This window comes from Melanotaenia boesemani, chromosome 14 (assembly GCF_017639745.1).
Source record: "Melanotaenia boesemani isolate fMelBoe1 chromosome 14, fMelBoe1.pri, whole genome shotgun sequence".
NCBI classification, from domain to species: domain Eukaryota; kingdom Metazoa; phylum Chordata; class Actinopteri; order Atheriniformes; family Melanotaeniidae; genus Melanotaenia; species Melanotaenia boesemani.
In genome coordinates this window covers 20,278,029-20,298,478 of record NC_055695.1, presented here as the reverse complement: position 1 = coordinate 20,298,478, position 20,450 = coordinate 20,278,029, and the positions used below count along the sequence as shown (strand labels likewise).

Genomic DNA, 20,450 nt, shown 5'->3' with positions numbered 1-20,450 from the left:
CCCCAACATACAATACTGCAGCCTAAAATACAGGACCACTAGACTGCTAAACAACCTCCTCCCACAGGCCATAAGGCTCCTCAATAACAATTAACCATTACTTTATTTATTATATCTTAGAGGATATTTTGGCATTTTAGGAACAGTGCCATGCTATTTGATACACCTTAAATGTAATTTACATTTAGTAATGCTTGTTTTAAATGTTTTTGTTTTTTTTTAAATCTCTGGGAACATAAGGTCATGTTGATTCCTGACTTTGATATGAACATCATGACAAGACTGTAATAGTTTTCTACTAAATTAGTTTAAAATCATGATCAAAATTCTGATTTTCACCTCTATCAGATATTATTTGCTGTGGTGCATTCTCAATCAAACTCACTACACTAATAGATAGGAAAACCAAACAGAATTAATCAACAATCTGTTTTGATAATAAATCCCTTAATTGAGTAATTCTTTGGAAAAAGAAGCACTAATGTTTCTGGATGAGGGCTGGATTGTTCATTTAAAAAAAAAGTGACATTTGACTCATAAATATTTAACAACAGTACTGAGACATTTTACAAATTTAAAAACACTTTATAAAAAAAACACAGTTATTAATATAATAACTTGAAAATGACTATTGGTGTCTGCACAGTGCTGTCATCCTGCGCCCTCTCATCTTATTCAGGTCCACATGGGACTCTGCATGAGGCATCTGCTGGCCATTACCCCACCCCACAGCATTCTGGCCTCCAACTGCTGCATTACACTACACTCACTGACTTTCTAATTAGCTTATCTCGGGAAATAAGGCTGCTGAGCAATTCTTTGCTCTAGCAGTCTAACAACTAGCAGACCGCAGGGAGTGTAGATGGCACCTACTGTCACCGAGGGGGCTGTTGTGTTCGATAGACTGGTACAAGAAAATATGGTTCACTCTCTTTCTTCTGACTCATAAACTCTCACGCTCTTTTTCACTCTGAATGTTAAGTCAATTCCCAATTCAAAGTGCAAATTGATATTTTGGGTAGTCACAATGATTAATGATTATGGTATTGTTAGTGCAGAGAAAATACTCTGCTTATATCCAGCTGTTTCTCTGTGTCAGGCTGTAAATTTAGCTATTCTACAGCAAAAACACATAAATGATATAATTACTCATCCACTCATGACAAATCCCTCAATAATTTATTGTGCAGTTCAGAAAGCTATTCTTACCCATGATGCTTTAGTTATCCAACATGTAAGCTGTGTCTGTGCTTAAATGTGAAATGAAACAGTGAATCCAGGCTTCTGTTACCTCCGGTCTCTCCCAGCCAGAGAAGTCATGAAGTGAGGGATGGAGGGGAATAAAGGGATTGAGTGAGGGATAAAGGATGGATCTTTCTACCTGTAGCACTGAATGTCCTGCTGGACTGTAATCTGCTAGTCGTCTGTCTCTGAGATTCCCAGCTTTGCAGAGGCCAGCCGGGCTCGGCAGCCTCCAGCACCAAAAGATGCTGGGGCCCCAGGACATAAGGCACCTGCACGGGGAGATAAAGGCTTCAACTTCTGAGCTAAAACTGACGATTCTTTTGATAAATACAGACATGGGGTGGTGGGCAGTGGGGAGCAATCTTTTTTCTGCTCACTCTCCCTAGTTTTCTCCTCCCTGTCTACCTGTCTCAGTAATCTCTGTCTTGTACGTTGTGTTTTTCCTCTTACACCTTCTCTGTGTGTTTCTATGGCTCTTCCTCCCTCCCTACTTGCTTTCTTCATCCTGTCCTGTGTGAGTTTGGCCCAGACAGGTGAAGCTCTCCAGCCTGCCTTTTTTATTTATTCCATATCTGTAACTGTCAAAAAGAAGATTGCTACTTTAGGAGCTGTCGGTGCTTTGTTGTGCTCATGGAAAGTCAAATAGAGGAGGTTGTGTTAAAAGCATCTTGACCACTTTGTGGGGACACAAACAACATTCGCAGCAGTATTGGAAGCCCTAAACAGCTGAAAATGGCTTTACAAGTGCACGAGACATTAAGCATGTTGCTCAGAAGAGCAGTTAAACAGGAGACAGGGCTCAACAACATTACCTCTTGCTATGTCTGTCACTTAAACACCTATTTATAACAGCTTACGGTAACATAAACTTGTCCGTGGTTAGATGATTAGTGTATTAAGAAAAGTAGTAGGAGTTCAGTGTTCTTAATGGCTTAAGATTATGTCAGATTAGAAGTCAAGACTACTCAGAAGCTGTTAATTTTTCATAAACTGTGACATTGATTACACAGAAGTACTGCTACTTTGTCACATAAAAAAAGAAAAAAGTTAACTGCGCTCACCTGAAAAATAGCATCAATTTCAAAGCAAGCACTTGCAAGCTTCCCTGTAACTGAGAGGTTGGTAAGTTGGAACATCCAGATGAGGCTCTGAAACTGTAAAAACAGTTATACCTCCATGTGTACAACCATGACAGCTGCAACTAGACCACAAAGAATCAAAGCAGAGAGAGCAAGGGGTGGTTGAGTTGAGCTGCATCACCTTGCACTGTGCTACAGTGTAGACAGCAGTTCATCTATCCTGTCAACAGTGTCGTGCCCATTGTCTCCTCCCATTAGCCTGAGACCAGCATGCTACGGTGTGGTTGGTGCAGGCACTAGGCCAGCAGACGCACACAGCTCAGGGTGGCAGATGCCTGCCGTTTCTGCCGATGCCCTCCATCAACTGATGACAGATGTCAGGGCTCCTCTTGGACGGCAACACTTCATCACGCTACACTGTTCTCCGCCCCACTGGATACACCAGCCTGCTTGGCAGACGCCGCACCCAACCTCACTGCGCCTTGCCCATTCCCTCCTGCCATACCTATTCATTCCCACAAATACTCTCTCACACACATTCCTGCATCCATCAGTCAAGCGTTATTACATCAGACAGCCATCATACTTGCAACCAATGGATCACATGCTAATGCACCCAGATGCATCCACTCTGGATGAGTGTGTGTGTTAGGAAATGTGTGTGCTGACTGCTAAGGAGATACAGAAAGTATTTCAAAGTTGGAAAAAGTGTTTAAGAATGCATTCAGTATTCCAGGTGAATAGAAATCCAAGATAAAAAATACTATATTGAATACTATATAGAATGGTCGTAAAAGCTTGAAAAACTACTAAGTTTAAAGTGGAGAGTGTGATGTTACTGCCACTTACCACTTCGGCCGGCTGGCAGACTTAACCACAGGAGACATGCCATCTCTGTACAGGCTCTTGGTCTTTGAGAAGTTCACCACATTGAAAATAACCCTCTGAAAGATAAACATTACACACAATCAAACGGTTTGTAAACAACTTGTAACCACATGGTATTTTTTATGCTGTTACAAATGCATTTAGCAGTGTGTTAACAGAAGCAGGCAGAAGATGACTAGCTAATAAACATTAGGATTGATTTCCATCAATACAGTAATTGAATAATCAACGATCAAATAGCATTAATTCAAACAGAAAATATCAAACTTGTTTTTCAGCAGTCATTTAAAAAAAAAGCATTTAAGAGAAAACATGTAAAACTGTTTCCATTTGTTTTGCTCTAACAACCAAACACTTAACTGTGATCAAACTTCAGATTACTCCTGGTATATAATTGTGTCTCTATAAAAACATCACACAGCTCTTTTTATTTGGTTGAGGTAAGAAGTGACCCTTTTCACTTTTATCTTTTTAAGAGAACAGAAAAGCTTCCTTTAGTCATTTCCCTCACAGGTCACATGGAAAATAAACCATAAGCTGTGGAAGATGCTGGAGAAAACTTGTCACTACCTCTCTATGTACAACCGACGACACACCAAATCATGTCACATTAAGATTACACTTTGGAAATAAGGCAGCTTTAATGTCCTGCGGATGATCCCATGTTGTGGTAACAAAGTTCCCGATAAAAGGCAGCAGCTCAGAGGAGGGCCAGCCTCTAATCTGGGAGGACATTATGGTTCTCCCCATAGGGAAGCTGCCTGGCCAAAAACATTAAGCTTTGCCTGGAGCGCAGAGGACAGCCACGGTGTCTGGCTTTCCACCTCCTTTGGTGTGCAGACTTTCTATAGCTCGAATATTCTGGAACAGCTCTTCCCTCCTTCCTTCCTCCCACCTCCAGTATGATTAGGATCAGGATGAGTGTGAAAATGTGGAGCGAGAAATGAATCAATATATTTTTTTAAAAAAGTCAAATGAATGGCAATGGTAATACTGTGGTGGGGTAAATGAATCCTATTGATGGGGCATATCAAATTACCAACTAAGTCCAGGTGGTGGAAGTTAACTGGGTGCTACTGAAATCCTATTACAGACTCCCCACCCTCCTCTCCCTCCTTTTCTTTCTCCTCTCCCTCCCCCTCATCCATTTCTGCCTTTTTCTCCTGCCTAGCATCAGAGGAATGGGGATTGCGGATTGTGGCAGGCTGATTCAGACTTAGGTAAAATGACATCTAACTGATGTTGAGACTGGCAGCAGGCTCCTGTAGCAGGGAGATAAGACCATTGCTGCTGGCATTTCAATTACACTTTACTGCCCTGCACATCTGTTGCAAGAGCTACTTTTCAGCCTTTTCCCCTCAGGCAAATACAGCCTTACTCTGACTCCACTGGCTTTCTTTGACTGCACAGCCTCTTTCCTCATTCTTTATCCACAACAAATTCAGATTGTCTTCTTCCTTAGATTCCCTCTACCTACAGTTTGTAATCTATTTGTTCGGCCTGTTTAACTCAGAGGGAGCTAAGACTTGACAGATGACAGAGTTGCAGGTAATAGGAGGAAATGGAAGACTGAATCACTGGCACAATGATACACAAAAACAAGGGTGAGACAGTCAAGTAGCAGAAGAGTTGGTGTAGTGAGGTAGAAACAAGAACACACAGAGAACCAAAAAAAAAAAAAAACAAGACAATAATTACACAACAGAGATACATAAGGATAGGGGAAAGTTATTGTTGCTAGGAACAGAGAGTAAATAGAAGCTCCATCGGCAGCAGGGAGAGGTACAGGACAAAAACATTAGGAAAGCAGGAAAGCACACGGTGTCTCCCTCTGTGACCCTCTGATTTAATTGAAACTAAACGGATTAAAAACAATTACAAGGGCTCTGAGATGCTTAAATGCAGGATAGGAAAATCCTTGACCATTTACCAACCTACAATGTTCTTCTGTGGATCAGAGAAGCCTGAGGATTGTTGTTCTTCATCTTTACAGGACCTGCTATTAAAGTTGATTTAGCAACAGCACTTTGTTTTCAGTAGCTTTGCTCATTGTGCCAACAGAGTGGGCCCTTGAGCAAGGCCCTTAACCCCTCCCATCTGCTCCCCGGGTACTGAAAGATGGCAGCCCGCTGCTGTACATCTAGAGTACATCTAGAGATGCAGACCCGAATTTCCCAACTGGGGTTATTAATGTAAAAAAATATTATTATTTTTATTAATTCTAAGAACTGACAAGAATCACTTCCAACAATTACACAACTGTTCATTGATAAATAATTTACTTAATCTATTTCATCTACATGTGCAGTAGATAATCTTAAGAGATCCAAAGGTAGAAAAGATGCCTGCTTCTAATAGGCCTCTCTAAATGTATGTGACTCCATTGTAGTTTCATAAGTTTATGTTTAAGCAAACTAAAAACAAAACTAAACAAAAAAACAAAAAAAAAACAACTAATGACTTGGCTATTGGTTCATCATTTGAGGCACAAAAATGCAAAAGTAAAGGAAGAGATCAGATAACAGAAACACCTGGATAGCAAGAAGGAGAGGTTAAGTTGGATATATCTGAGAGCAGATGTGAAGTTTAAGACAGAGAAGGATAAAATTGTGCACTAGTAGGGACTATTTGAGTACAAGGTCAGTGTTCTGAAGGACAAAATTACATTAAGAAGTCTATCAAACTATAGAACTATAGAACGACATGATTATACCAACACTTTCATGTAGTTCAGACTGAACAGACACAAGAGTTCAACTTTTATTTATATTTTATTGTATAACTTATTTGTAGTATTCTTGCTTTTTGTGTTTGGCTATTTTTATTGTGGTTTATATTATTTTTAGTATCGTTAGGTGAGCCTGGGATGTAAGAATTTCACTGCCAATGATTGCTGATGTAATTGTTGTGCAATGATAATAAATTCATTCATTCATTCATTTGTTCGTTCGTTCATTCATTTTTTATGTAATTATGTGATTTAAAAAAACCACGCACAACTGAATGGAAACTACATGAGGTCCATTGCCTTCAGGATATTAAAAATCACAAAAAAAAACCCTATGTAGAAATCATATAAAGGATATTCCATGTTACAGAAGCAGTATGTGCATACCACAGAAAATGATGGTATCTAGCATGTTTTCTCAATTAGCTTTGCATGTAAACATCATGAACTAATGATAAAAACAAGTTCAGTTTTTTTTATATTTGTGTGTGTAATTGGCCGATAACCTTAATTCCATTTCTTGTTCTCTCTCACACTCACACACACACCCACCTACACACACACGCACACAAACACACAGAGAGACCCACACACCGATTTCAAATCAAACAAACCGCTGCAGGGCCAATTCACCAGATCGTTAAAACCTAGACACAGCCAAGACCAATTTAGAAGTCATCACATGTGAATGTGTCAGCAAGTATCTGTACATGTGTGATACCCTGGAAGATTTAATTAGGTTGGGAGCAGTTAGAAGAGATTAACATCCATGATGTCTAAGCTGTCATGTCAACAGAGCGTGTCAAAACCCTGCGCTGTCCCCATCTCTGATAAATGGCACACTGGAACAGGTGGTGTCATAACATTAATGCACACACATACAAATACATTATGATGGCAACAGACATACTTAAGAAATGAATAAAACTATAAAGCAAACTTTTCAGCAAATGTCACTTTTAATGGAGATTCTGCCATATGCAGGGATATTTACAAATTTGGCTGTTTTTCTGTATTAAAGCAGTTGAACCTTCTTTGGATCACAAAATCTCACAAGATACAAAACGTAAATGAATCTTAATGGTGCAATAAGTAAGACTTTCACTCTCTCACAGCAGAAAATAACTATAATGAATCTGCTGGAACTTAATGAGGTAGTTGATCAAAACCAATGACTCAAGAAATACTTCCTTGCAATTGAAAGACCAAAAAAGCTTAAATGTAGCCCTTTTCTCTTTTTAAACTTTTATACCAAGAAAAAATGTCAAATAGATGTCTGCTGTGAGCTGTGCTTCAGCATTTAAGAGAGATCTTAATCAAAACATTTTAGCTGGCAGTTTAAGCCAGTAATTTGTGATCTCAACCTCTTTGTTAACCTTTAATCAAAGGTGCCAGCCACAGGACCTGACACTAAAATAACCTTGCTGGAGCTTCTTCGGGATAGGATTGCATTTAGGACCAAAGACTGCCTTTTGAGCTTCATCGATCCGCATGCGGCCAGATGGCATTCCTTCCTGGAAGAAGCCGTGATAAAATATTAAAGGAACTAAATGTGTAAATTCTAAATGTGTAGACCAAGACCTCTGCAGAAAGCATGAGAACTTTGTCCTTTGGGCAGTGGCGGCTGGGGGGAAAACTAATGCCAAGAATAAAAAAGCTGTTACTAAAGCGATAACCACCCTAATTAAATTCCTAATTATTATCAATCCAATAATTATCAAGCCAAATAGTATTTTTAACCAGATAAATTGTGAGTATTTTGACTCATTGTTGAAATGCCATCACATTAACTATTAAAAGACTTGTCACTCAATAAAAAAATAAAATTATCTTTCATACAGTTACACTATAACACTGTAATAAATACAATATTACAAGAATATTAAGTTATAATTACTAATTATAATGTAGTGTGTTTATATGCAAGTGCATGTAGTTTTACCAGGAGGTCTATAACTGAGGCCGATTATCATATAATAATTTAGGAAAGTATCCATATGCTGATGTTCACTGTGCAAAACACAGAATCTACTCTAGAAACTCTCCCAGTAGAGTAATAAAAACTTATTACTACATTCTCTATACTATTATTTTTTTACTTTAATCCATTAAAACATCCTAATGCCCTCAATACTGAAAATGAAATGTTACTCACTGGTCTAAAACAACTGCAACATTCAAGCTATGTGACATAATTAGTATAAGTTGAGGTTACTTGTGATGATCAGCACACTGAGGTTTCACTTGGTTACACTGTGATTCCATTCCAGCATAACTGAAGCAAGCAGCTCTGTGTGTCCAGTCCAGCCATAAGAGATCGGCTGACGGATAGCTGCTGGCAGCTCAGCCTGTTTGTCGTTTTCTTTGATCAGTCTGATCACTGACTCACATTGTGTCCCTTACCTAAGGCCCTGAGGCTAACTGACACCATCAAGAGCACAATACACAGACACCCAGAGTCCAGTTCAAAGACAAATGCAAAAACATAAAAATAAAACACTGTACTGCAAACATGGTCACTGTAATTGTGAATAAAACCCACATACACACACAACATAGCTATGATGGTTTAACAAAGACCCGGAGTAAACGGGTTTAAAGTGGTTTTACACAACAGTCTCATATTCTAATTTGGTGCTCAGCATCTGTTGCATAATGGAGAATTATACCATTGTGTATAAGAAAAACTGTTAAATTGGTCATGGTCATTTGTCTTTTTCAAAGAAGTACGGTCCATTCCAACATATTTAGCAAAAACATGAACTGCATGTAATTTTCTATTAGGAAACAAATGGACAACCAAATTGATGTAAAAAAAACTGATAAGGATGCCAAACCTACAGATCTACTCTGAAAAAGGGAAAATAATACATAACTTAATATAAAAACTCTAGATGTTTACATTAAGTCAACCAAGAATGCAATAAAATACTTAAGTCTCCATGAAACACATAAACTCACCAGTGGATACAGGTGAGCTAATTGCTAAATTACCAAGCTGTTAATAGCCTACAGACAGAGATACAGCAGGAATATTTTCACCAGTAGGATGAAAACTCACAGTTCATCAGTGATGAAGAGATAGCAGGATGTTACTACATTCATGTGACCACTGGACTGAATTACAAGAAATATATATATATATATATATATATATATATATATATATATATTGCAGCTGTCCATCAGGCAGACCTCCAATAAATACTCACATAAGGAGCATGGAGCAGAGTAGTGATTAGGCTGTGGACTCCTGTGTGCAAGGATATAAGTCTGTCCTATTATCTGTTACTGTTATTGGTCTTTCCAATACAGACATCATAGCTTGTGTCAATGTTTCTCTATGAAATGTGGCCATGATCTGGATCGCTGACACAAATGTGCATGTCCAGCATAGTTTATTTGTAGTCAGTGAGTTGGCCTGCACCTGTCAGCACCGATAGAGGCATTGATAAGCCCAGTGACACATGATTCCAATACTATGGAAAACTTGGAACCAGCTCCTGAGTGGAACTGGTTTTCGATTCCTATCCCTAAAAGGGAGCAGACACCATGTGGAGGTCAAATGTTGGCTTATCAGGCTGCATTCCTGCTCACCTATTGTCACTAATGCCGTTAAAGAAGACGTTTGACAACATCTGTCATTTAACTGCTCCAGTGATGTGTAGTCAAAAAGACAATTTGCTGATGATCAAGTATTCTTTGAATATTAGCAGAGATTTTTTAGAATGTTGAAGAGCATAAGTAAAGTATAAAGGAGGAGTAGTGAAAGCAGACCAAAAGAATACAAAGAACATGGGTGGGCCTTCCTGTTTACTGTCATCGTAGTGTTAATGCACACTGCATCTTTTATGGCATAACATTGTGTAAGTTAGATGAACACTATGACATCAACAGACAAACAGTTACACTTTTTAGCAAACTGCATTTAAAATGGATAGATACTGGAAGCTACCAGTTCTCTGTAGCTGCTACTTCAGTAGCTAACTTTGTATCATTTAAGCTAGTGGGTAAGCAGTGCCCTCGGTTCTATAACATTAAATTAGTAGTGTGTATTTCCCTGATGGATGATATCATGATACATGCAGTTTGACATGATTCAGGGATGGTTTTATAAAGTATGTTTTAGCTTGAGTCTGTTTAATGCAACGTGGTCTGTTGTTTTAAAATTTGTTTAACAATATATTTATTGTCCTTTCCATATGAAGATAAAACCTGTTCTATTAATGCAGTACTAGTTGGCTACCTTCAAACAGGTGTTTAATAAAAAAAAAGAGACTCACAGTATCTTTTGCTATTTTATAACCACATTAAAGATGCCAAGCCAACTTTATTTATAAAGCACTTAAAAACAGTAGCTACTGACCAAAGTGCTGAACAATAAGAATGCCTAAAACATTTAAAAGACATAAAATACATGTAAGAATAAAATAAAACAATGTAAAATAAGACCAAAACTGAAAAAATAAAAACAAGATAAAACTATATAAAAAACAATAATAATATTAAAATGATAATAATAAAATTAACTCTCACGCTGGGTCCAAGGCTAAAGAAAAGAACTGGGTTTTGAGATTTAAAAATGGAAAGAGAGGATGCCTTTCTAACATGCTGCCATCTCCGCAACCGAGGAGCTGCCACTACAAAGGCTCTGTCCACTCTGAACTTACATTGAGTCCTTGGCACCTCCAGGAGCAGCTGGTCAGCTGACCTGAGCGACCGGGAAGGGGAGTGGACATGCAAGAGCTCAGAGAGTTAACAAAACAAATGAAAGATTTTTATAATAAACTCTAATAAACTCTAAAAATAATAGACACCCAGTGTAGTGAAGCTACAACAGGACAAATGTGTTCTCTCTTCTGTATACCTGTTAAGACGCATGCAGCAGTGTTTTGCACCAGGCGGAAACAGGACAAGGATGACTGAGAAAGACCAACAAAAAGTGAGTTTCAGTAATCTAGCCATGTTTTTGATGAAAGCATGGATCACTGTCTCAAAATCTTTTCTCGAAAGGATGTGCTTGATCTTGGCCAGTTTTCTGATCTGAAGAAAGCTGTTTTTATATATGCATTTGATAGTTCTTCCAGAGAGCATAACCAAGAGAAGCCATAGTTAAGTTGTAAATAAAGGCTCAAAGTTGAAGCTTCTTTTTCAGACTGATATGGCAATTGGCTGGTAGGCTAACATAGATGCCCTTTACAACTAAATATACAAAATATGGGTAATGATTGTCAAATTAGGCTGTCAAACCTTTAGAAAATGTTGCTATTTATTATTTTTAGCAGACATGGAAGAACGGGAGGCTTTGTCATTGGGTTTGGGGTGACTCCCAAGGGTGCTATTGTGAAAAAGTCTGGCTCAGGCAAAGCAGCTCAGCTGTGGCTAAGCTCCCGTGAAGTGTAGTGGCAGTGAGGAAGGTTACAAGGCAGCGATAGGTGGAAATAACATTCTGACAACTCAACACAGAGGGAGACTTTGAGGTACCGTGGGAGAGGACGGAGGTCAGGGTCTTGTATGTGTAAAGCGGGACACATGTTTGCGTGTCAGGGAGAAAGGGGACAGGCATGACTCCTTCGGGAGTACATGCATGACCTTGAGTAAGACTGTTATACATTACTTGACAGACTGTTCACAAAGTCACATGCTGACAATGTCACCCGGTACAACTGAATAACAGTAATGTTGCTTAAAGTAGCAACACACAACACAACACCTTACTATTTCTGCTCTTTTTTACCTTGCCACCTTCACTTTTTTCTTCCCTCATCTGGACGTTGTTGAAGAGACTTTAGGCCACAACTGAACAATGTCAACTCAAGGTACTGACACATAGAGGAGGAAGAAGGTGAGATGATTTAGAGGTATATAAACAAAAAGACACTGCAAAGGAGACTACACCACCTATACCATCTACTCAGTCGTCTATCTTAGACACACAAGACACATTGAACTGACAAAACAACACAGTAATATTCCAAAAGTAGCTTTGGTTTGTATGTACTTAGTCTGCCATGCCCTGTGGAAAAGTGAGCTAATATATGAAGGAAGTTGTGAGATACCTTCCTATTGATCCAGGGGGGGCACAAGTCCTAGCAGCAGCCTTTTAAATGTCAGCTTTTAATTTCCTTCTCCCTCCTTCAGTGAAAAAGATTTATTCAAAGCAGTGCTGTTTCAGGAGATATCAGATAGCATGGTGACAGTCTTTTAAAGAGCTTTTGTTTGGTTTAGGCATTCATGGCTTTTTGTATCAGACTCTTTTATTCAACCAGAGGAGAAGGAAGATTCTGCATTGGGCACCGAGTTGAAAGGCAATCTCCCTCTTCCATTGTAAGACGATGTACAACTGGAACTTCTTTAATTAGGGCTTCTCTCTACCGAGCGACAGCAGTGGCCAATAACCTCGAGACACTGATGGAGGTCACACATAGAGGCACACACACCCCACCGCATAAGCAAACATAAACACTGTAATTGAAAAAATATTAGCCTAGTATTAACAATTGATCATTTGCAGCCCACACAATGTTGTTACTGTGGAAGCAGAGAGAAAACATTAGTTCACCTCTAAAGAAGTCTTTATTGCTCTCTTTTAATTACTATGGCACTTGACGCACATTCTATAGACAAGACTGAGGCACCATAATAGGATCACACACTCTTGTTGTGTGTGTGTGGGTTCATTTTGGAGTCAATATGTGGACAATGCTTCATGGTTAGACAGCCACTGATTGTCAGATATGTAGAAACTTTATGTCAGTTTAATTGACAGGGCATGTGGTCATCTCCCTCGTAATAAGACACCATCTTCTCTGAACACACAGTTCCCCACTTATCAACACCATGCCAACAGCTCCCATCACAGCGATGAACATGTTTGAAATATAAAACTTATCTTATGTTTCCACTTGATACAATGCTTCACGTGTTCCTCTTTTTCTATTAACCCCTATTGTATGACCATAAAACTTCAAGATAACATTGTTTTGTGCTTCTGGCTGCCAATATTGGAGAGGGGTGTGTGTGGGTGGGTGGATGGGTGTTGAGTCGGGGGAGGGTCGGATTACATTGATCTGGATCGATAAATGCCCTCAGTGATCCAATTTGAAAATATCAATCAAGTCAATATTGATACAGTAATACTTTGTCACACCTACCAAAGATTTGTTGTGTAACTATGATAGAGTCATAAAGTCAGACTGTACTACCTTGGTTATTATAAGTTCAAAAATCTATGAGACACTAAATAGCAGTAAGATCTACATTATATTCTGCTTTAATTTATGAAAATATGAATTTATTCTTTTATTTTTCTTTTGCATTATGTGAAAACTTTATAGCTCAATATACATAATGTGTGTGTTTTTATGATTTGGTGTGAAAAGATGTGTTTGATCAGCATGTGATGTTGTTTCTTATCGATGGCTGGCTCCTGCATCATATCAAATTAAAACTGTACTGTTTGAATTTGCGATACCTCCAAACACAAGTACAAATACATACAACAAAACTGTCATTTAAATCCCAGCTAATAATAATAATAATAATAATAATAATAATAATAATAATAATAATAATAATAATAATAATAATAATAATAACCTAATGCATAACAACAGCTAACTTTTGAAAATATATTCAAGATTTGCAGGTTTTGCAAATACATTCTGAGATTAATGATGAAAATATTACAATTTTATGATTTCAGGACATATATTACATGGTCATAAATGTATTTAAAATGTGTCTCCATGGGTAAAACTAACTATACAAGACTAGTGGAAGGTTCTGTGGGAATTTACTTGCACGAAACAACACATTTACACATAAAGAGTAATAGAAAGTAAAAAGAATGGGCTCATTAGAATAACAGGCTTCTGGAAATGAAAAAGAAGAAATACAGAAAATAATTTTGCTCTTTTTAAGAGATGGGCTATAAGCTCATGCATTACTACTACCATGAGGACAGAGCTCGTTCCAGCTTGTCCACCTTCACTCCCTCAGCAGCTTAACTGCCGCTGCCACACAAACTCACAGGGTTGAAGAGAGTGACTGTAAAAACCAACTGCTGCACTTCCCTACTTCTCTTTGCTCCTCACATTTATCTTCTTCCCCCTCACCTTCTGCTTTAAACACGGAAGAGTTAATTTGCTCATTCTGTAGTCAGCATCTCATTCTATTTATCTTTCTGCTGGTGTTTTTTTCCAGTCCTCTCTCCCCTCCACCTCTTTCTCTCCGGCAGGGCTGTGCTGTCAGGCCCTTCCAGAGCACCGGGGTTGTCAGGAGTGATGGATGACTATCAACCTTCTGCTGTCTTCCACTACGCTCCTGGGAGATTTACAGGCTCGCTGACTACCAGGCATGAAAACCAATCTCTCTTTCTCATTCTTCCCTCCCTTCTTCCATCCATGCCTGCGTCGCTCCTTCCATCTCACTCCTTCAATTTCAACATCCCCTCAGTTACCAAAAAAATCTTTCATAATAGAGAGATGTGTGCAAAACAACATTGAAATTTGTGTGTGGATAGAAGGAAGCAATTGCTCCTCTCGAGGGTTATTGTGGATGTGTCAGAGGGGAATACCGTATTCAGGCTGATATGCTTGGTCTCTGACAGCCTATCTTCCTCATCTTCATCTACTCGATTGCTTCTAGCTCCTTCAAAAACTTGCAACATATACATCTATCTACAATCCTCTTGCTGTTAGTAATTATAGCATCACAGAAAGGTGTCAGGCTAATTGCTGTCTCAAAATAGTAATTGCTTTATTATCGCCACCGTTTTTTGGTAATGATCGTTCAAAGGCATTATGTTAATGCAATTAAACAGTTCCATTGTTATTCTTGCTTGCACTAACTGAAAATACAGTATTTTCCAAGGTGGGGACCCTAAAACAAGTTGAATTGAGAAACTCTTTGCTGCAGTGAACAGACAGCAAGGGAAGTCAATAATGGAGAGAATTTGGTATACAATTCTGCCAGCTGCATGTGAAAGCTGTAGGTCATATTGTAAACAATATTTCATCAAACAAAAAAAAATCACTTGAACTACAACCCCCTTAATATCAGATTGAGAAATATCTCATATCGTGTGACAAATGGCTCCACACCAAGGTCAGAGAAAAGCATATCCATCTATCCATTATCTATTCCCACTTTATCCTGGTCAGGGTCAGGGGGGGTGTATCCTAGCCAACATTGGGCAAGAGGCAGGGTACACTCTGGACAGGCCATCCATCCATCACAGAGCTATCACAGAGAGAGAGAGAGATAGAGAGCCAGAGAGAGAGAGAGAGAGAGAGAGAGAAACAACCATGTACACTAGCAATCACGCCTACGACTAATTTATAATCACCAATTAAATGTCTCTGGACTGTGGGAAGGAAATCCCATGGACAAACTCAAAGGGCGTGCAAATTGGAAGCAGGGCCACTCAACTCGTTAGTGAGCACTCCATATGGGCTGAGCTTCTTCATTGTCGGAGTCGCAAGTTCACAACCTAAACAGACACTGGGAAAACATGCAAACCCCTTTACTGACCAAAAATGCAAACCAGCTAAGACATCATTCCAACAAATATTCACTGTGTCTGCAAATTTCATTAGCATTTCCTATAACCACTACCTTTCAAAAGCCGTCAGGGGAGGAAACCCGTATTTGCATTTATTTGCAAATCCTGGAAAGGAACCACGCTGGCTAGCAGAATAAATATGAGCTGTGATTTACACACAGTGAGACCACTATTAAAAAAATGTAATTAGAGTAAATGACATGTAAATGCTATTTAGATTGCCATCTAATAACATACAAAGCAGCGCACTGTATCACCTTATGAAATATTTGAGTTAGACTATGTCGCTCCACCTAGATCTCGGTCTGTGTAAAGTAATGATACCTGCAAGTAAATATCTGTGTCTGCCTGGTTGGCTGTCTAGAGAGTGCATCTCTATGTATATGATGTCAACACTCTAGTTGTCTCTGGTCTTATTTGTCAACGTGCAAACATATATGCAATGCCCTCATCAACTTTCAGTGGACTCATTAAACCTGAATTATGTTTGAAGAGGAGATCTTCACTATGGTTAAATAAGATCATTATAACAGCTTATTTTTTGCTTAAACACTCCAAGCCTTCATATCTTTAAACAATGATATCTACATTAGTGTTGAATTGCAAGGCTGTGGTGACTTACAATACAGAATAACCAGAGTAAACAGCTTCAGCTCTAAGAGCATTATGGGCACATGCATGTCTAAACTCATTTATATTGTAAAACCCAACAGAACATGAAAAACAGCATGGCTCAGAAAGAAGGGATGTGTTGAAAAAGGGCAGTGGAAGTCAAACTGATCTGTTCCCTAAAAAGAACAAGCTATAACCCTGAGTTTGTAGGCTAATATTAGGTCAAAAAGCAGATTTTGCCATCAGCATTGTTTCACGCCTGCACTTAAGTAATATTAGGCATCAGAGTAAATATGTTATTTTTGTTTTCTTGAACAATCTGCATTAATTAGAAAAAGCACCCCCCTTGGTCAGGCACCACACTACTGCCAGGCGCCACAGGGCGAAAAATGAGTCATTTTGAAATGAATAATGGATTTATGTCTGCAGGGAGACTAAAGGATTCACACACAAGTGTATGTGAGTGTGTGACTGTGTGTGTGTGTCTGCTGCAACCAATGTGAATGTGTGAACCCCACAGTCTATAAATAAATTCTTGCTGGTCATTTCATTTTGCCATCCCAGCCCTTTTACAAATGACCAATCTCCTGTCTTAGTCATTCCACTACCAGATGTAAATATGTAGATGTGAAAGTGCAGAGGGAAGAGAAATAAAATCATAAATAAACAGGAGCTTCGGGGGTTTTCCTCCACAGTAACTGCTGCCATTTGACCTCAGGCGGTCTGTGGAGGGCAGAAATGATAGATCTGCCCTTCGCTGTCCTACAGCTGTTCACACATCAACAGCAGAAGTTCCAATTAAAACAGTGAAGTGGCGGCATCTTTATCGCTACTGACACTCCAGAGGCACATGTGTCACTTCAGGCCCGGATGAGCTGATGAAGGAGGCTTGGTGAAGAGAGGAGGTGGGGAGGTTAATGAGAGTCCAGAACTACTGGCAACCCATATTCTCATTTGCTCCTCTCTGTGCTGCAGCCACAGCCCTTCACTCGGACATTCTCTGATACTGTAGAACACATTCAGACTATTTTGAAGGCTTACTGAAAACAGAGAACAAAACTGAGGTCAAAGGCTGCATGTGAGTAAGTGTGCACATGCCTGTTTTCACAGCAGCTACATGACTAAGAGAGGATGGAGGCTGAAGGACATTGAGGCTCATCTCTGACAGGCATGCTGTATTAGCAGAAAGTGATGTCACAGGTCAGTGTTGAGAATGGGCAAGGGCACTCACCCTCCAGCCCCGGTGGATAAACACACAGTCCTTAGAAACTACATTTGGCATAAACATTGTGAATACCAGATACCTCAGCAGAATGCTAACCATGTTTGATAAATTTGCACAAGTTACACATGATCTGTTTTAGAAGTGATCCACCTCATCAAAGGGTATAGCTCGCTCACTAAGCTGCAAGTAGATAGTTCGAAAGAAGAACCTTTATCATCTATAATAATTATCAGATTAGTTCTATAACTGATTATTGGCAAAGCATCATTTTACTGACTCGTTCTGTAAAGGACACCGTCTACAACCCCACCATTGAGTGTTAAAGCATTGATTTTGCATGAGTCCTGCCTTATGCTGTGTTCAAAACAAAAGCGAATTGTGCAGGGCAATTACATTTGTAGTCAACTGAAAGGCATTAGCAGACTTGGTTTTGAGCCAGGTAATTTGAATGGATGCAACATTTACAAGCTGAAAATTCATACTGTCACAGCTTATCAGCATTAAGATTATTCCAGTTTCACCAGGAGTGAGAAACAATGGATTTATGTATGAATGAATGACAGTGATCTAACAAGTAATGGTGGACAAACTTAATGTAGCTGTCTAAAAGATCCCAGAGATCTATGAAGACACTTGTGTTTGATCAAGACAGAGAGGGGGGAAAAAATGAGAAAAGTGAGCAGAGGAGCAGGACTACCTAATAAATTTAAAAAATAGTGGTTCTGTTACTGGATTTAAGCATTCAGTTGCACTACAGACCAACTAGTATTTGTTGACTCCATTAGTTAGCTAGTTGGCTTATTGCAGCTATCAGGACAGAAATAACTATGCTAAATGTGTAAACATATAATTGCTTTCGTGGTGGTATGTCTGCTTACTGGAGGATGCCTTTCTTTTCCTTCTGCATTTTACATTACATTACACATCCATTGTGTATATGTGTCCCCATATCAAGTCATAAACTCAAGCAAAAGGCCACCAACACTATGCTAGGCCTGGTCCTACTCAAAAACCCAAAATAATCCACACAAGATGTCTGTTAAATAGTTCAATTATAGCCTCAGCATATACTCAGGATCCACTTACAACATGTTTAGACATGAAATCAGGATTTTTTATAAACAAGTGAGCTCCTGGAACAAAACACATCAAGTCAACGGCTGAGGACACAGTTGATGCAGATTTACAAAGTTGTTGTTGATGTAGCGTATAAATACAAGAGCTAACCCAACGAATTAGAGATGTTGCATGGAACACCTGTGGAAACTATTAAAAAGCAAAACACCAACATCAAATAAAGGGGAGTTACTGTTGCAGTTTTATCTTTAGAACCTTCAAGGGTAGGGACTTAATATCCTACCTAATATATGTTGATTCTGACTTGACCCATACACTTAGTTGTGTACTATGTGTACTTAGGCTCAAATCAAAATCAAATCAAATCAATCTTTATTTATAGAGCGCATTCACATACCAGGAGGTACCCAAAGTGCTGCATAGATAAAATAACAATACAAAATAAAACATCAAAACAACAACAAAATAAACACTAAAAGAGAAAAGATAGTACAAAGCCTGGCTTAATTATTGTGCTCTTTGGAGTTAAAAGCCAATATAAAAAGATGAGTTTTCAAAAGAGATTTAAATTCATTTAAGGTTTTGGCAGACCTTACAGAAAGAGGGAGACCTTTTTAGAGTTTAGGGGCTGCTGCTGAGGAAAAAGCTATATCTCCCCGAGTCACAAGTCAAGTCCTTGGGACTACTAACAGCTGCTGTTCTTCTGATCTCAGAGCTCTACAAGGGCAATGACAGTGCAGAAGCTCAGAAAGATAGGGAGGTGCCAGACCATTTAAACATTTAAAAGAAATTCTAAAAGAGACAGGCAGCCAGTGAAAGGAGTGCAGTATTGAAGTAATGTGCTCCCACTTTTTGTCCCCGTTAATAAGCGGGCAGCTGAGTTTTGGATGAGCTGTAGACGGCAGAGGATAGAGTGGTCAATCCCCTAATAAAGGGAGTTGCAGTAGTCCAGTCTAGAAATGATAAAAGCATGACTGACCCTTTCTAGGGTATCATGAGGAAGATAAGGTTTGATTTTACTAATAAGCCTCAAATGATAAAAACTAGACTGGACTACTGCACTGACCTGCCTGTCAAATTTAAGGTTAAAATCAAAGACAACCCCAAGATTTTTAATAAAAGGGCAGGTAAATGAGTCCAGAGAGCCGACAGCACTGTTGCATCCTGCCAGCAGGTCAGTATTCCCAACAGTAATGACCTCTGTTTTATTTTCATTTATGCAGAGGAAATTCATCTCCACCCATGTTTTAACGCCCCGCAAACAATTTTGTAGATTTTTGCGTTGATCTCCAGCATATTTTAAAGGCAGATAAATCTAGATGTCATCTGCATAACAATGAAATGACACATTATGACCCCAGAGGCAGTAAATAAAGTGAAAATAAAATAAGATGGAAGGTTGAGGTATCCATAATTAATTAAGGCCTTTGAGGAAGAGAACTGCCCAAGATGTAAAGAGAAACTTCTATTTCTCAAATAGGACTCAAACCATTTGAGTACATTAAACCCCACATAGCCTATGATATGCTTACTGGCATTTGAATATGTGTATAATAGAGAAAAAATGTTATCTTCTTTTGTGCTGTGGTGGGAGAGAGAGATTTTCTACTTTTAAATTAGGGTACAAGTCAGCCCCCCAAGGTATAATATTGGTCTTTATAAGGCACAAACTGCAAGGGCACATTGTTGGGGGTACAACAGTGGTACCTTTGGGGGAACCACCCTAGTGACAATCCTTTGTAGCCCTAAAGGTACAATTAAGTTATTTTCTGAGAGTGAATGATAATGCAATACTAGGTGTAAGGGAGGACTAATAAAAGTTCAGACCCACTAACGACAGCAACTGAGTAATATTGGAAGAGTATAGAGAGAAAGTGACATAATTCAAAACCAATGGCAAGTGACCTGTAGACCTGAGAGCCAAACTCAGCAAATTCCGTGAACAAAAAATGATTATCACCAAGCCATCCAACAGTGCTTCACATGTATTAAGTCAAGGACGGCGCCAGAGCCTGACATGATACACTTATA

General features: G+C 39.0%; 1 protein-coding gene across 1 annotated transcript in view; it reads right to left on the bottom strand.

Moving 5' to 3' along the window:
* Positions 1–20,450, bottom strand: part of agbl4 (AGBL carboxypeptidase 4) — a 357,829-nt gene that overhangs the window by 214,516 nt on the left and 122,863 nt on the right. Inside the window, exon 4 of the mRNA XM_042006451.1 lies at positions 3,174–3,268. Within this exon, the coding sequence (XP_041862385.1) occupies positions 3,174–3,268 (95 nt within the window). The remainder of the gene's footprint in view (positions 1–3,173; positions 3,269–20,450) is intronic.